General features: G+C 50.8%; 3 protein-coding genes; 1 reads left to right on the top strand and 2 right to left on the bottom strand.

Moving 5' to 3' along the window:
- The window catches only part of GSTUM_00011587001 (uncharacterized protein), a 2,566-nt gene extending 1,577 nt beyond the window's left edge, over positions 1–989 (bottom strand). Inside the window, exons 1-2 of the mRNA XM_052355840.1 lie at positions 878–989; positions 1–826 (exon numbers count right to left, since the gene is read on the bottom strand). The exon at positions 1–826 is cut by the window's left edge and continues 1,577 nt beyond it.
- Positions 990–8,747: 7,758 nt separating this feature from the next.
- GSTUM_00011586001 (uncharacterized protein) lies at positions 8,748–12,239 on the bottom strand. XM_002841992.2 has 3 exons: positions 11,583–12,239; positions 11,436–11,529; positions 8,748–11,313 (listed from the first exon to the last, which is right to left on the bottom strand). The coding sequence occupies exon 3, from the start codon at positions 11,138–11,140 to the stop codon at positions 9,158–9,160; it is 1,983 nt and encodes a 660-aa protein (XP_002842038.1). The 5' UTR covers positions 11,141–11,313; positions 11,436–11,529; positions 11,583–12,239; the 3' UTR covers positions 8,748–9,157.
- A 1,705-nt stretch (positions 12,240–13,944) lies between these two features.
- GSTUM_00011585001 (uncharacterized protein) lies at positions 13,945–15,270 on the top strand (the record flags this gene model as incomplete). The annotated part of the gene is made up of 3 exons (XM_002841991.1): positions 13,945–14,007; positions 14,128–14,853; positions 14,920–15,270. 3 exons carry the CDS (start codon positions 13,945–13,947, stop codon positions 15,268–15,270), a joined length of 1,140 nt encoding a protein of 379 aa, XP_002842037.1.
- Between the last annotated feature and the right edge of the window lie 14 nt (positions 15,271–15,284).

Genomic DNA, 15,284 nt, shown 5'->3' with positions numbered 1-15,284 from the left:
GTCCCTGAATTGTCCTTTAAGTTTATCGCCGGGGCGAGAGCGCCCCGTGCTGGAAGGAATATCGAAGATGCGGGCGTCGTAATTGTAGATCCCCCAGCAAGACTTGGGGGCGGCGGAGAAGGCGCTCGTGACGCAGGCTCCGAAATGTCCACGAACGGAGACGCAGTTCCCGATCCACTAAAGACCACCTCTGGCGTTGACGGCCGCGCGAATTCCTGAGAAATTAGCCTCGAGACCTCGGGGGCTTTCGGTGGGGGACTCGTATATGACAGCGGTGATGAGATTTCGGGAGTTCCGGGGAGACTATATGATATTCGGGATACCGGCGGTGCGGGGGTGCTCGGCCCGCTGTGAAAGTGGGTTGTAAAGCGCGGGACTTCTGGGGAGCTATAGGAGTGCGGTCTTACGGGCTCTGGGGTGCTGGAGACGCTGTAGGAGTATGAATACGAGTGCGAACTCGATGGCCGAGGACTAGCCGATCGGCGGAGGAATGGGCAATCATGCCCACCATGCCCATGTCCGTGTCCGTTCTCGGAGTCGGCAACCTTGTCCGGCTCCTCGGTCTTCGGCGCTTCAGTCTTGGGCTTCTCTTCCTCAAATTTTCTTTCCTCAACCTTTGTTTCTTCAGCTTCGATGGCTGATGCCGCTTCACTGGGAGGAGTTATCGTTCCGGTTGGAGCGATGTATTTACTACTAGTGCTTGTGCCAGTGGTTGAAACACTTTCTCTCGAGTTCTCCCTCGAGTATAGCAGGCTCTTCCTCCTCGCCGGAGTCGTTGGAGGGGTGGGCGGAATTTGGGCCCCCCCAGACCGTCTTGCGGGAGTGACTGGACAATTGGTTATAAGCTTTGGTCGTTCCGGCGGTGGGCATATCTTACTTATTGGTGGTATCGGATCATTACTATCTGCACTATTCGTTTCGTTTAACACCTGCGGCTGTCGCTGGGGAGCAGTATACCTCAAAGGTGTAGCCTCAGGTGTGGACAATCCATTCGCAAGTTGTTGCTGGGCGGGGTAAGATGAGGATTTCAAGGGAGTCGTCTCAGGCGTCAAAATCGTTGAATTCGTAAGTTTTGCAGTCGTCGCTTCTATTATTTCTGCCCTCTCCCTTCTCTCTATTATTCCCTGCGGGCTTTCCTCTTCTACTGGTGTGAGGGGGGGTTCTTTAAGCTTGAGCGATGAAGATCTTGAAAGTGTCGGCGTGGGTGCAGGTGTTGTTCTACCACTGCTCCCGTGATGATGACCCGCGACCCCAATGACACAGTCTATGCAACCGGGCTGGGCGGTCGCGAACTCAATCTTCTGGCTGCCGTCGGGCGTGTTCGGCCTCGATGCTGCTCGGGGTCTGCCGAAATGATCCGTATCACTATCGATCACTCCCGCGAACTCTGCGCTACTCTCTAAAGGCGAAGCGAAGGGCACGAGCGATTCTCCCTGCCCTGAAAAAGCCCCGGCAAAGTACCCTTCGTTCCGCGATTCCTCGGGCGAAGACTCGATGAGTGGGTATACCCGCTCAGTTTCGCCATCCGCCAAAGACGAATCCTCCTCCTCGACTATACTCTCCAGAAGGGATAGTTTCGTGCCCAAGGAGCTGCTGTTGCTGGATCGGAAGGACGAATTACCTTCTTCGTCCTCATCTTCGTATTCGTCCTCTTCGCTCTCCTCTGCTTCATCCTCGCTTCCATCACCTCCATCGCACGGTCGCATGAGGCTGCTCGCGGGACCGAATATCGCAAGGAATTGCTTTTTAGGCGATAAAGACAAGGTCGCCTGCGCAGAAGAATCCATGACCGTTAACAAAAAAAAAAGAAAAAAGAGATGGGAAAAAAAGATGAAGTAAAATAGAAATTCGTAAAAATAATAATAATAATAAGGGACCAAAAATAATTATAATAAACAGAAGACAAGTATAATGTTTCCAGAAACAAAGCCTAATAGACAAAAAGGAAAAACAAGTTATACTTTCGTTGATATATTCCTGTAGTGTTAGTAGCAGCTTAACAATCAAAAGAGGAGAAGCAGGAAGAAGGAAGGAAGAAGGAAGAAAAAAAACAAGGGGGGGGGAAGGATGGGAGGGGGTGGGCGGAAGCGAATTATGTATCTCTGGGTCTTCTCTCTCAAAGGTCGACGCCACAAGGACTGCAAAGCATCTGCAGCTCTCAACATTCAAGAGATGGATGGACTGGGAAGACTGTAGTTGGCCGGGGGGGGGAGGGGGTTGCGTGAGAGAATGGGTTCGAATGGAAATATCTCTCACTCAGTAGCCTGCGAATAGCCCGACGTGGCAATGGAGTGGAATGGAAGATCAGCAGGGTTAGGTGAGAAGAGCGACGTGGGGAGACGTCTTTGGTGGAGATCGTTTTGCTAAAAGATCTCGATGAGGAAACGGAGATGCAAAAAACGAAACGGACAGAAAAAGTGATGTCTCATGGACTAGCCTTTCAGCGCCTAAACGGAGAGATGCAGCGAGTTATCGCCCACAACTACTGTACGAATTGGTACACATCGTATCATATCATCATGCTGTGTGCAGTTCAACAATCCCAACCACCAAATTGATTGACCGCCTTCCTCCACCAGTCCATCTCTCGCCCATAGGCCATGGGTTCACCAGAGCGCCAGAGCAAGACAAGAAGGGACACCCCCCCCACCCCTGCCAACCTCCCCCATAAAAATTTTCACCAACGCTCCAAATAAAGCCAATCCTATGCTTTAACCTCTCGCTTAGAGAAAGAAGAGCGCCAACTCCAAGTTTCCCCCAAGCCCTACCGCTTGGAGTCGATAGACCCGGCTAACCGGATCGGGCTAACATCGGCGCTCTACCAATCAGTCGGGGCGGAATAGAGCTGGCATGGCCGATGCTCTGTTGGGTTGGGTGGAGATGCGCGGCTGTGCGTAGAAAAAAAAAAAAAATCGATAGCCGAACCGGCTTTGAGGAAAATAGACGAAACAAACTATCAAGTTGGAGGAGGAGGAGGAGGAGAAAGAAGCTTTGGTATAGTTACAAGTTACAAGCTATAGGTCATTGGGCGCGTGCTATACTATATCATACACGCTACGAGTGAGTGCGAGAGGAAGGGAGAAACCATGTATCCTCGAGTGATATTTTGGGAATGGAATTGATGGAATTGTGTATTGCACCAGTACGACGAGTACTGTACAGTACCTAACTCAATTGTCGATGTTGGAACAAAAGTGCTCCGGCACAGGTACAGTACCGTACCTGTACAGTATGTACCCCGGAGTGTACTGTACCATAATCCGCGCTCTCCCGGCCCGCTCAGTCCACGGACATAACTGTACGAGTACTGCAGAGTACTAGTACAAGTATCATACCTCGGCAACTCCCCCATGCGTGCAAGGCTGCTCCACAGTTCTAGTCACAAGTTTCGTCAATTTCTACAAGTACTGTACGATACAGTACTCGTACACTCATACTTGCGGTAGCCATCATCCCAGCTCAGCAAAATCCCCCTTTCCCAACGCTATAACCTCGCAGCATCTACCTGCGTTAACAATGGCGGAAATCTTCCCTGAAAGGGGGTCACCACCATCGCCACTGTCGGCCTCAATGTCTTCAACACGGTACAGGTACCGTACACTTACTCAAGTAGGTAAGTGAATCAAGAACCCTCCACAATGCGAGTGATAGGGGGAAATTACCCTCTGCACATGTGAGGTAAAGTGCTCGAGTACCGGCAGTACAGTCACACCCCGCTGTCCCGGATCTCGATAATACGGATACCTCGCTGTCCCGTACGAATCTTTGTGAACTCTGAATTTCTTTCCACCAAAGCCTGACCCGTTGTCCCGGATCCCTCGCTGTGCCGGACGGATTCTTCAGATTTTGGCCGTCCGGGATAGCGAGGTGCGACTGTACTCATAGAGGAAAGAAATCAATGTAAAAGTAAGCCGCAGGGGGCGGCAGGGGTGTTTACCAAGATACCGTATCAATGGTTCTTCCCTTGTGGTTCCCGTACCGCTAGTCGAGTGCCAGTAGACACCCCTCTGCTCGAAAGTTCCAGGCACTGAATTGAGTAGAATGGATTGAGGCAAAGTGAATTAAGTTGAGCCTCCCAACCCAATTCCTCAACCATCGTGCTCGTGCGCGTCCAGTGTCAAGCACTTACTCGAGTACCGTATGATACAGTATACACGATGCCCACAAGGGCCACAACCAAATCATCGCGATACCGTCAATACCCCCTGTCAGGGTTAGGTCTCCATCCCCGGTCGCACACCCGCGGTTCCACAGAGACAATCATGCCAGCGAACGACAAACCCGCTTTTCCTCTTTCTCTCCTTCCGTCCCCTTCCTTTTCCCCTCCATCTCGAGTCAATTCTCATCTTCTCCTCAATCAGCCCCTGCCCTGCAGGAACGACTCAACTTACCCTCTCACAAGCACAAGCACAAGCACACAAATACCGTTGCTATCATACCGGTACTCGAGTATACACGTCGCACGTGTAACCCTGCCAGCGAAGCATCCATCCATATCCTAATCCTTATCACCCATGCATCATGCACAGCAAAAATGGAGAAGAAAAAAAGTGCAAGTCCCGGGCTGGAGTAACCGGTTTTAGAAGTGTAGATCTGTAATTTTTGGCTTTGGTTGGTTCGGTGTGAATGTAGATGTGTGTCTGATGCGTTTGCACAACCGAATTTTTTCTTCTTTTGCTTGCTCCCTCTTGTGTAGGAGCTCGCAGTGGTAGAGGTGGGGGGAAAGGAATTGGGTGAAAAAGAAGTTGGGTTGAGTTGCGGTGGTGGTGGCAGTGAGTGGGTGTTCCCGCTTTTTTGGCTTGAGAGGAAGTAAGCGGACGGCTTTCTCAGGTACGATAGACGAACTCGCTGCGATGGGGTTTTTTTCTTCTTCTCTTCTGGGGGGCCGCGGTTCTGTTGTTTGGCGTGGCCCAGTCAAGTTACGCGAGTCTACTCGACGCAGGTACCTACCGTATCCTACTCGCACCTCATCAGAGACTCCCTCCCGTACCTACAGTATCCCACGATACGAGTACCTGAGAGCACTATCCCCATCGCCCATTGCAGTTGCACTTCTCAATATGATACAAGGCCCATACCATACGAGCACTGTGTCGTAGTCTGCTCTCGCTCACCCAGTCGAACAAACCCAATCGCCAACCAATAATAACCCGCCCCCACTCCATAAATATAGCACTTACTTCGCCCACGCCCTGGCACAGCGAGATGGAGTGAAAACCGAAGATACGGGGCAAAAATCATTGGCCAAGGACACCCCATGCAGGCAGTCGGCGATAGAAGTCATGGAGTATCACTCGAAGTTTGTCTCGCCTCGGCTGGGATTATCCTAGGTGTCGGCAGCAGGTGGGGGTAGGTGGGCAATTGGTTGTGATTGGGGGGAGGGAGGCCTTGTGCAGCGTTTAGGGATTGTGTGAGATGGGTGGGGAGAGGATGAGAAAGGGGGAGGGGGTGGATGGCTTGCGATGGGATTAGAAGGTTGTCGAGGGGTTTGGGTTTGAGTGGTGGTTTACGTACGGCGGGGAAATTGGATTACGATGCTCGACGTTCTTCAAGGTCTTGGGAATGGGGAAAATGAAATAAGTCATTCAATCACGGTATACTTGACAGTCACAGGATATATGATATTTATGATACCAGATTTGGCGGGAACCGCCATAACTTGGGCCCGCAAAGACGTAACTCGTATCCCGCGGACTTTTAAAAGAACCTTGAGCAGTAGAAGGGAACGCCGGGCGAGGAGGAATGAGAGAAAAACAAGAGAAATAGAGCATCGCGATACTTGTGAGGGTAAAAGATAAGAAGGATGTCATTATCGTGCGTAATTTGAGTACGCAAGTCCCCCCGTACTGCAGTACCTGAATGTGGCCAAAAGCGCCTGCGAGCGACATTAACCACGGGTTCCGCTGGTGGGTTGCGCCTCAAGTGGGGGGCAGTTTTTCCTCATCCGTTAATCGGTGTTAAATTATGATAACTAGAGGGAGCAACTGCCAGGATGGTACCCGGCGCGTATTTTCGAAATCACAAATTGTCACTCGACAAACTTGTTAGTCTACGAGTACTTATTCGTACGAGTACTCCATGTGCTCTCGCGTGCTTGATCGAAGCCTTTATCCCCCTTCAGACTGACCTCCTAGTTAAGTCTAGCGGGTTTTGTCTTTCTTGTGGCGCTCTTCTGTTGGCCTTTGCGCATGTTTACTGAATGGAGGTGCTCGGGAGAAGTGTTTGGATCGCGAGCTTGGGGGATTCTACTATAATATTATGGTATTCACGAATTGCTAGTCTAAATTCATTCCCGCCATTTACCGCCACCCACTGTCCGAATGATCAACTAACTTAAGTTATGATAGTAAGCGTTCGATATGGTACCATTACTTCCCCCACCAACTTTAGCGGAGCGAAGCGCTCCGAGCACCATGTTGGCTAAATAGAGCGAGAGTTGGCAAGCAACGGGGGGCTGATGAATCTGCTCACCAGAAAATCGGTGAGGAAATTCTCTATAGACTTAACCATGTGCTACAGTAACAGTACACGGGTGTGAACGATGGTGGGTGAAGTAACTAGGATTGTTCCATTCACTTAGCCATCAAACATCACTAACATTAGCTTTGCTCATATAATATTATCATCCTTTTCTCCCTCCTCCCTTTCTCTCCTCTGACCGATGTTATTCCGCAACGGTGTCTTTATGGTTTGTATCAGATTCTGTTCACCTATTCCCCCTTTATTGCCGAATCAGAGGGTTCCATTAGCTTCCATATATCTTCTTGGTAGAACAAAACAGGGGGCTCACCCCCGCCTTAGGATAGGAGTAGGAGAAAGCCTCAACCGCAACGAAAACTCCGGAACGTTCCTAAATCTATGCTTCGCACTAGGGGTAAGAGGAATCCGAATTTTTTCTTCTTTTTTCCTCTTTTTCTTCTAGGCCGACAGACGCTGCGGGATACACCACTTTTGTGATTGTCCTCCTCCTCATCTGCGTATTGAACGTTAAGTAAGCTTACTGTCGCACTACGGGGTATGACATAGCTATAGAAAATCCACAACCCTATCTCACGAGCACCGTGTGGTGATAGCACTGCTCGGAACTCCTGTAAAATTACCCGTCAACTAACCACCTTCTCTGCCCCACCAGTGAGATCATATCCCCCGGAGTTATGTTTTTTCTCTCCCACTATCTTGTTTGCTCACATTTACTCCCGATCCATGGCTCTTAATCGGCCCATACCCCTCTTCCCGGGTCTCGTGTGTGTCCATCGATTCCGCGTGTGTACCGTACTGCTGTGACCAACCCTCACATCGATGCATCACCTAGTCATTTTCTGAAAAAATAAAATAAAATAAAATAAAAAATATCCCTTGGGAGTGCCCCTCCAGTGCAGAGTCATAACCGGGCCATCCAACCATCCAATAATCCCTTACCAGTAGTTCCTCCAAGTCTACCATCCGTGATCACATCCTCTACGCGATATTTCACACTATTCCGCACACAGGCTCATAAGTACACTCTATACAGTGCCGTGCTTCAGCAGCCCCATTACATCACACACCCTTGAAAACGTTCTCCAGGATAAGCTAAAATTTACAGGGAAAACGATCCCACATATTGAGCGACTTTCTGCCACGAAATACACACCCGTAGGGGCAAGACCATCCTCAGATGTGCTACCACAGCGCCATAGATCCTCTTCGCAATTTACCCCCCTCACCCTCCCTGCACCGAAATGACAAACTTTCAGGCCCAAGCACTCCCACTCACCCCTGAACATCGCGGACGGGAAAGCAATAGTCGCCTAGGGTAGTATCCCAGTTTCAACCCAGTCTATGGCTCTCTCATAATATATTCCTTTAAATATCATCTTATTTCCAATTCCTCGTGGGCTGAGTAGCATATTCTCGCTGCCAACGCAACCAGGGAGTGGCTTGCGGGCAAGAGCGTTGTCAAGTATGCATATGTCGACGATCATTTTTCTCGCTGAACCGCAGTAATCCAACACCTCTCCCGAGTGAGAGTGAATGATTGCTACCCCCACGAAACAGATTCCGATACCCCACCTCCCCCGGCACAAAGCCCCTCTTATTGTATGATATCATAGGTATCACAGCTCTCATGAATAATCCCTGTATCATTAGGTAGATACTTTTAAGCCTTTATCCAGTGTGAACCCAGTTTCGAATCAAGCATGCCCTCCACCCCATGTACACACATAAAATAAATGACGGGACAGGGAAAGGGTAGTTTAAAACATCCAGCTGGCAGAGTCGGTTCGCGGTAAAGCTGTAATGGGCGTCGGAGGTATATAGGCTCGGGGGTAGGATGGCTGTATCGCCCTTCGCTCGAACCGACTGCCAGTACTGTATTTGCAGGAAGGAGAGAACTGGAGAGGAGATTCCCACTAGTTCTAGTTATCTAGCGGGAGCCGGAAACGATAAACTTTGTGAGAAGCCACTGATATCGACCCCTTCCAAGATAGCGAGTCTGTTGATAGAGTGGATTGAACCGTGTTTCCAACCGGCTAGCGACCAGAATACGAGATTATTACACCCTTACATATTCCGACCCACGGAGTGCGCGAGATACCGCAACACTAAGACGCAAGCGGGAGGGTGCGAGGAGGTGAAGGGAGGGCCGACATTTGGGTCAATAGTCCCGAAGGCCACGACGGTCCGAGGACACTTGATATCTTCCTCACACTTTATCACTCGGAATACATTTTCTTTACAAGCAAAATGTTGTTTAATTCGTCATGAATAATCTCTAATATAAAGTTTAATTTAATGCAATTATACTTGTACCTATGATACAGAGATGATTCCAGCAGAGCAAGGTATCACTGCTGAATAGCCGTAGAGGAGCAATAAAAAGAACCATTCAACTTGTAACTTAATCTATATTTTACGGTATACTGATGCCCATAACTCAAACTACCCCCAGTACTAACTTGGACAAGTGAAATATGTCCCAGGATGTCTCAGTTTCCTACCCTAACCGGGACGGGAGAAAATACCAGCAAAGCAAAACAACGCGTTACCTAAAGGGGAAACCGAGACGTCTTTAGACATTTCCCTTATTCGAGGTTAATACGGTAAAGCAAAACGCCTATCCTATGACTTAATACCGTTTATCACTTCCCTAATCGAAAGAAACAACCTCTCACACTCAAGCCACCCGTCCCTCCTCCCCTTCGTCCTCGGCCCCATCGTTAACCAACCCCCTCCCCTCCTTCAAAAACCAAGCCCACCAAGCCCCGAGAGTGGCAATCCCTGCCATGACCCAAAATACACACCCTACGACCCCACCCTCCAATCCAGCGGCGTACAACACCCCGCCCACGACCGGGCCCAAAGCGCGAGATCCGCTAGCCAGGGAACTCCCGACCCCATTTACCGTTCCCAGATTACTCCTTTTCTCAACGGAGTTAGTCAGTAGTATCACGCTACCGGGAAGCGCGAACGTGCGCGCGGTGACTTGCAATAGCAGAACACCGACGACGGAAGCCCACACCAACCATCCGCTCGCCGCTCGTTCGGGTGGGGACGTAGACGGCACGCGGGCAAGGAATGGCGTGAGGAAGTACGCTATTGGGAAAATCATGCAGGAGATGCGGAAGCTGTGTAATAGCCCCAGTTTCTCCTGGAGCGGGGGGTAGAGGAGTAGTTGCATTAGGATTCCTATGACGCCGAGGTAGGACATTGCGATGCCGACTTGGGTTGCTGGAAGGCTCAGCCCCCCTGTGAATGCGAACGGGGATGAAGGGTGAGGTGTGAGGGAGCGAGGTGTTGAGAGGAATATCCCCCAGAGGTGCATGAATGTTGCATTATGCAGGGGGAGGATTGTAAAGGCGATTAACGTGAAGGTGATGTTCTTTGTGAGGGTTTTCCGGAGAGTTTGGCGTGTGGGGGGTTTCTTCGGCTTGACAGGCATGAATCGAATAGAAGCGGAGGAAGAAGATGAAGGCGTTGTCGAACCCACTACGGTGGCATCATCGTCATCAACGTCAAGATCCGTCACGATTTGGTATTCCCCGAGTTCATCTGTTTTCGGGGAATTACCACCGAGAGTGCCCGTGTTGTACAAACGGTTCGCAAAAGAAGTAATCCCCCGTCCAACCCTCAACCCAATATCCGTCCTGTTCCTATACCTTTTCGACTCGAGCGACTCTTCCAGGAAAAGGAATCCCAATAACATACTCATGCACAAAAACGCCGCGCTGGCAAGATTCGGCAGGGCATACCGCCACCGATGCATCCACTTTACTCCGCCGAACAGCCCGGGATAGGTGCTTGCGGGATCAGCCAGCATTCCACCTATAGCCGGGCCAACAATGATCCCAACATTAAAGCACATGGGCAGGATCAAGAAGGTCCTACTATGGTACTTTTTCTCGACGACAACTTCCGCGACCATGGTCCGCAGCACACCCACGTTTCCGTTCAGGAAACCACCCAGGATGCGGAAGGTTAGCGCCATAGCCAGATTTTCCGAAAAGCCGAATCCAATTATCGATATTGCGGTCCCCGCGAGACCGAAGAGGACGCAGGGCTTTCGGCCTATCCTGTCTGATAAGTGACCCCACAACACGCCGGTGAGGCACTGTGCGAGGGCAAAAGAGGAGGCTATTATTCCGGCCTGACGGGATATTGTCTCTGCACTGGGGGGCGGCTTATCTGGCGGGTGGAAAGAGGATAAGTAGTAGTATAGATAGGATGCCACAGAGGTCTGCGTGAGTGGTTCGGAGAGGCGGCAGAGGGCCAGAACGATCAGTTGTGATTTTCGAGGCAGGGAAAGCCATGTCACTGGTTTTCCCTCAGGTATTCGAGAAGTCGCTGGTAGAGGCGGAGGAGGGCCTTCGGGAATATTTATATCTGCCAGTAATCTCCTCTCATCCTCCAAGTCGCTGGACGATGAAGATCTCTCAGATGAACCCCTGCCCATTTGTGTCCGCATCCGCGTCTGTGTCTGAGTGTGCGGCTGAGTGGGGTGCAAGTGCCCATCACCCTTATGTTTTGCCATAGTCCCGTAGTCAAAATGACAATGTATATGGGCCGTTGCTAGAAGGGCGTCTGTGGCGAGAGAGGAAGAAGATTTTTCAAGCGCAGTCTCGAGCAGCACCTTCTTTTTCTCAGGCGGGATGGGGACCATGGCACACCTCCAAAATTTCTACCTAGCTGCAGCTATGGCGCCTAGCTAGGGTTGGAAGCTTATCGTCTACCTCACGGCCATGTTGGGTTGGAATCGACCTTTTCGGTAGTGGTTGCGACGGATCACGGGGATCCCTGGGCATGGGTGGTGGGTAGGACGTTGGATTCGGCCCGCTGCGAGAGAAACTGAAATTTGAGCAAATTTCCGTGTGCAGGAGTGTGGTGCTGGCAATGACCGCTTTTGAAGTGGGGAGGGAGCAGAATGAAATGAGGGTAAAAAGGGAGAGGAAGAATACTTGCGAATTTCCTAACTATTACTTTCTTCCTCATGCAGCGGGTGAAGGCGAAGACCCTTGATCCCGAGAATCTTGGTATGGGCGGTCGGACATTCTGTCGCAATTTTTAATAGTTATCATATCATACTCGAGTACTTGTACTCGTACTTGTGTTTAAATTGATGATAATAATTATTATCATAATATTGTATGCTGTAACTGGGGCATCATATCGTACCCGAGTATGATACAAACACCCAGGAAGCCCTAACCGACTCCAGTAAAGACCTCCCTAACTTAGAGCAGGGTATTCAAGTCTGTCATCAAGCGGTAAAACCTAAACTCACCTAAATTTACCATCCTCCTCCACAATCAACCCAAGCAATGCCCCTCAAAATTCCAAACCCGACACCTGAGAGACCCCCTCCGCCCGATCCCTAATCTCAACCCTATCCCCATTCTGGGGGTGCATACTTTAATCGCACACATACAAACCCCACAACCATTCCCTACAAGAGTTGCTTGAAGAGTATGATATAAATGCACTTCATGGAGCCCGTCCGGATACCTTATCGGAAGACCTGCAGGATTGGTGATCCGAGGTATCATACCGGGGATACGTGAATGGAGTGAAAAAGTCGTGTCTGGTTCGAATGTGTATCCTACCCATCCACCTGGGTGCTCCAGCACCGCACCGCGATTGGTCTCTGACGTGGATTACCCAGAGGACACCCCACCGTACTCGTAGGTGACCCAGATCCCCCGGGAGTATAGTTTTTTTCCGGCGGCGACGTGTTGTGTTGGAGGGGAAGGGCTGTAAGTCAGCAGTATCATAGTAGGGAGGTTCAGGAGCTCTCGGTGCGCGGCGAAGTGAGTACTGTAATGTACTCGAGTTGTCTAGTCCGGACGCAACATACGGCGCAAGTGCAGGTGTCTCGCTTTCGACATCACCGGTATAAACTCCCGCCAGGATAGGTGTATTGACTCCCGTTTGACTGAGCAAAGTGCCCGTATAAGTTAGTTTCAACAGGGGGTGAGAAATGAAATAACTGTACTCGTGCGTACCTCTGTACACAGCATACCATGTACCATGTACTCGAGTACGGTACTCTATGTACCTCCTTGCGAGAAGGTTTACCATGCACCATGTTTTCCAAGCAATACACCTCTATCGAAACACCTGTACGGTATAATACCTTCCATGCACCAAGAACTTCCAGCCTCCCTGCCAAATCACTAATTCACCGTCACGCTCACTGTCGGTATCATACAAGCACAGCGCCGATATATCACATATTGGTGCATTGTGGGGTATAAGTGGCTTTCGCAGCCCATGTCAAAACCAAAGAGACTACTAGTACTGTACTACTTACTGTACAGTACTCGAGGAGTTTATAGGTGCACAGTAGTCTGCGTAGCCACGGGTATCATTGGTTCCAGCCACAAATATACACACAGCACTGCATCATACGTGCTCGTATATCCATCCATCCTCAACTCGCTCCTCTTCCAATCCCACCCGCCCAACAACAAGACTTGCGAACCCCGACCAACCACAGATCTATACCCTCCCCTTTTTCCTTTGGCTCCACATTTTTCATCGGTTCAGTCAGTCAATTGACTGACAAGCCCCTCCCCTTCTCCAACCAACCAACACGAGATAACCGGCACCCGCCTCAAGAAGGAAGGAAGGGAAGGAGGAAGCAACGTCTGAGAAAGCTATAATCCCTTATCCAATACAACACAATACAATACATGATGGTATGATATAGTACGTGTAGTCTACTCGGGGTGAATCTACACGGTATGATATGGCACACACCTGTTGGCTGCAGCACCAGCTTGACCATATGCTATTTTTCTTAAAAATAAAAAAATACTGGATAGAGTGAGTAACTCCTTCTGCTCTCACTTGCTTCCATGCTCCGCTTCTGATTCAAGTGCAACCCCTCTCTCTCCTACAATTTCACCCCCACTCACGGTACTTGTAGTGTATGGCACTGTATGGCATGGTAGTGTGGGTACACGTTATCTGTGCAATGTTCATACATATAGAGAATAATTCTCCCTTCATAATCCACCCTCTCCCTTATCCCCTCGTTCCATTCCTTAAGCCAGACCCGTTTCCTAGCTCCTCCGCCTCCACCTCCACATTTCACTAAAACAATAATGAACCCCCGCGTGCTCCTACGATCGCCGGGCTTCCTACCAGAACAGCAGCTCTTGAAGAGTAGCACACAGAGCTTAACTTCGCATCTGGCTCGTCCGCCGAGTTTGAACTTTCAAAAGAGTTTTTTGTTCGTTGTTTCTTCGGGTGGGAATGGTGGGAGGAGGGTGTTTTCGTCGTCACCGGCCGGGCGGTTTACGGGTAACGACGATGGTGATGGTGGTGGCGGTGTGGTTACGGGAGGAGGAGGGAAGGGAAGTGAAGCTAGAAAGGGGAATGAGGGGGCTGGGGGTGAGGGTGAGGGTGAGGGCGAGGGAGGAGGGAAAGAACGAGGCTGTGGAAAGAAGGGGGAAAAGGATGGCAATGAGGGAGACGACGTACGCGGGAGTGGGGAGTATAAAGGCGGGGGTGCGAGTAGTGCTAGTGGTGTTAGAGAGTTAGCGGGAAGTGCCGGTGGTACTGTGGGGATAAGCTCACTACGGCATCGTAAAGGTATTGACCAATCCTCCGCAAAGCGGTCTCCGGAACCAAGTGTTACAATAAAAGGTGCGATATTTCACCCCCCAGAATTCCCATATCCTATCACTAATTCTCACATTACAATCTCAAGGAAAACTACTACCAACCCCTTCCCAGCTCCTAAAGCTCCTCCTCCCGCTACAACTCACCGGCTCCTCCCACCCAACCGACCCCCCTCTCGCCCTGCTAGTCCACCCCCTGCAACCTCTCTCCTACCTCCAATGCCTAATCCAAGCTGAGCTCCCACCGATAACTTCCCCCAACTCGGCCCCCCGCGCTCCAAGCATCTCCTTCAAAGCCGTAGACCTCGGCGATACCCTCCTTGAAGTACACACCAACACCAAAAGCAGAAGGAAGCTCCAGTCTCTGGGTGGCTGGAAGGGCGAGGGTGGGGCCGAAACAGTCGGGGGGCTCAGTTCCCTTAGTCCCTCCGAGAGATCGGGCAAGGGCGGATACGTGCGCTGGTCCGCGTCTACGGAAGTAGGCGACTTTGTCCGCGACGTGGCGAGGGGCACAGAGTTTGTCATCGAGATTGAAGGAAGCGATGATGTGCCCGTCAGCATGCCCAGCTTTAGGCAGCGGACGCATTACCTCCGCCAGCGACTTGTCGCCGCGGCGAGGGAGATTGAGCTACAATCCAGGGTCGAGTCTGGATCTGACGGGGCTGCACAGAGGGTTGCTATTAGTGGGTTTGCGGGATTGGTGGGGTGGTGGGTGGGGGTTTACTGGCTGACGTTTAAGACTGGTTTGGGGGTAGGTGCTGTATAATGCAAGTGATATCTAAGAATCAGGTGCTCACTTACGGGGGTGGTGGAGTAGTGGGATGTCATGGAGCCGGTGGCCTACCTTGTCGGCTTATCCACCGTCATTGTCGGATATCTCTTACTCCTTTACGGTGGCCGCGAGGTTCCCTGCCGGTCTGTCCCGCGTATGGATGTGTCGAAACGGCGGATGAAGCTCTACCGAGAGAAGGGGTTCGGTGTTGACAAGTGGCAGGAGTTAGTCAATGAGGGCAGGGCTTTGCGCAAAGAGATTAAGGCCATAGCAGAAGAGTACGACGTCGACTGGGATGAGCGGAGTGATGGAGTTGGTGGAGATAAAGTCATCAATCCTCTGGCTGAAGGTGCAAGGGGCGGAGAAGGGGAGGGTCGGGGAACGCAGAAGTGGTAGGAGGAAGAGAGGGA

The sequence above is a fragment of the Tuber melanosporum genome (genome assembly GCF_000151645.1).
Source record: "Tuber melanosporum whole genome shotgun sequence assembly, scaffold_88, strain Mel28".
Classification (NCBI taxonomy): Eukaryota; Fungi; Ascomycota; class Pezizomycetes; order Pezizales; family Tuberaceae; genus Tuber; species Tuber melanosporum.
The sequence above is the reverse complement of the archived record's forward strand: the minus strand, read 5'-3'. Positions and strand labels throughout refer to the sequence as shown.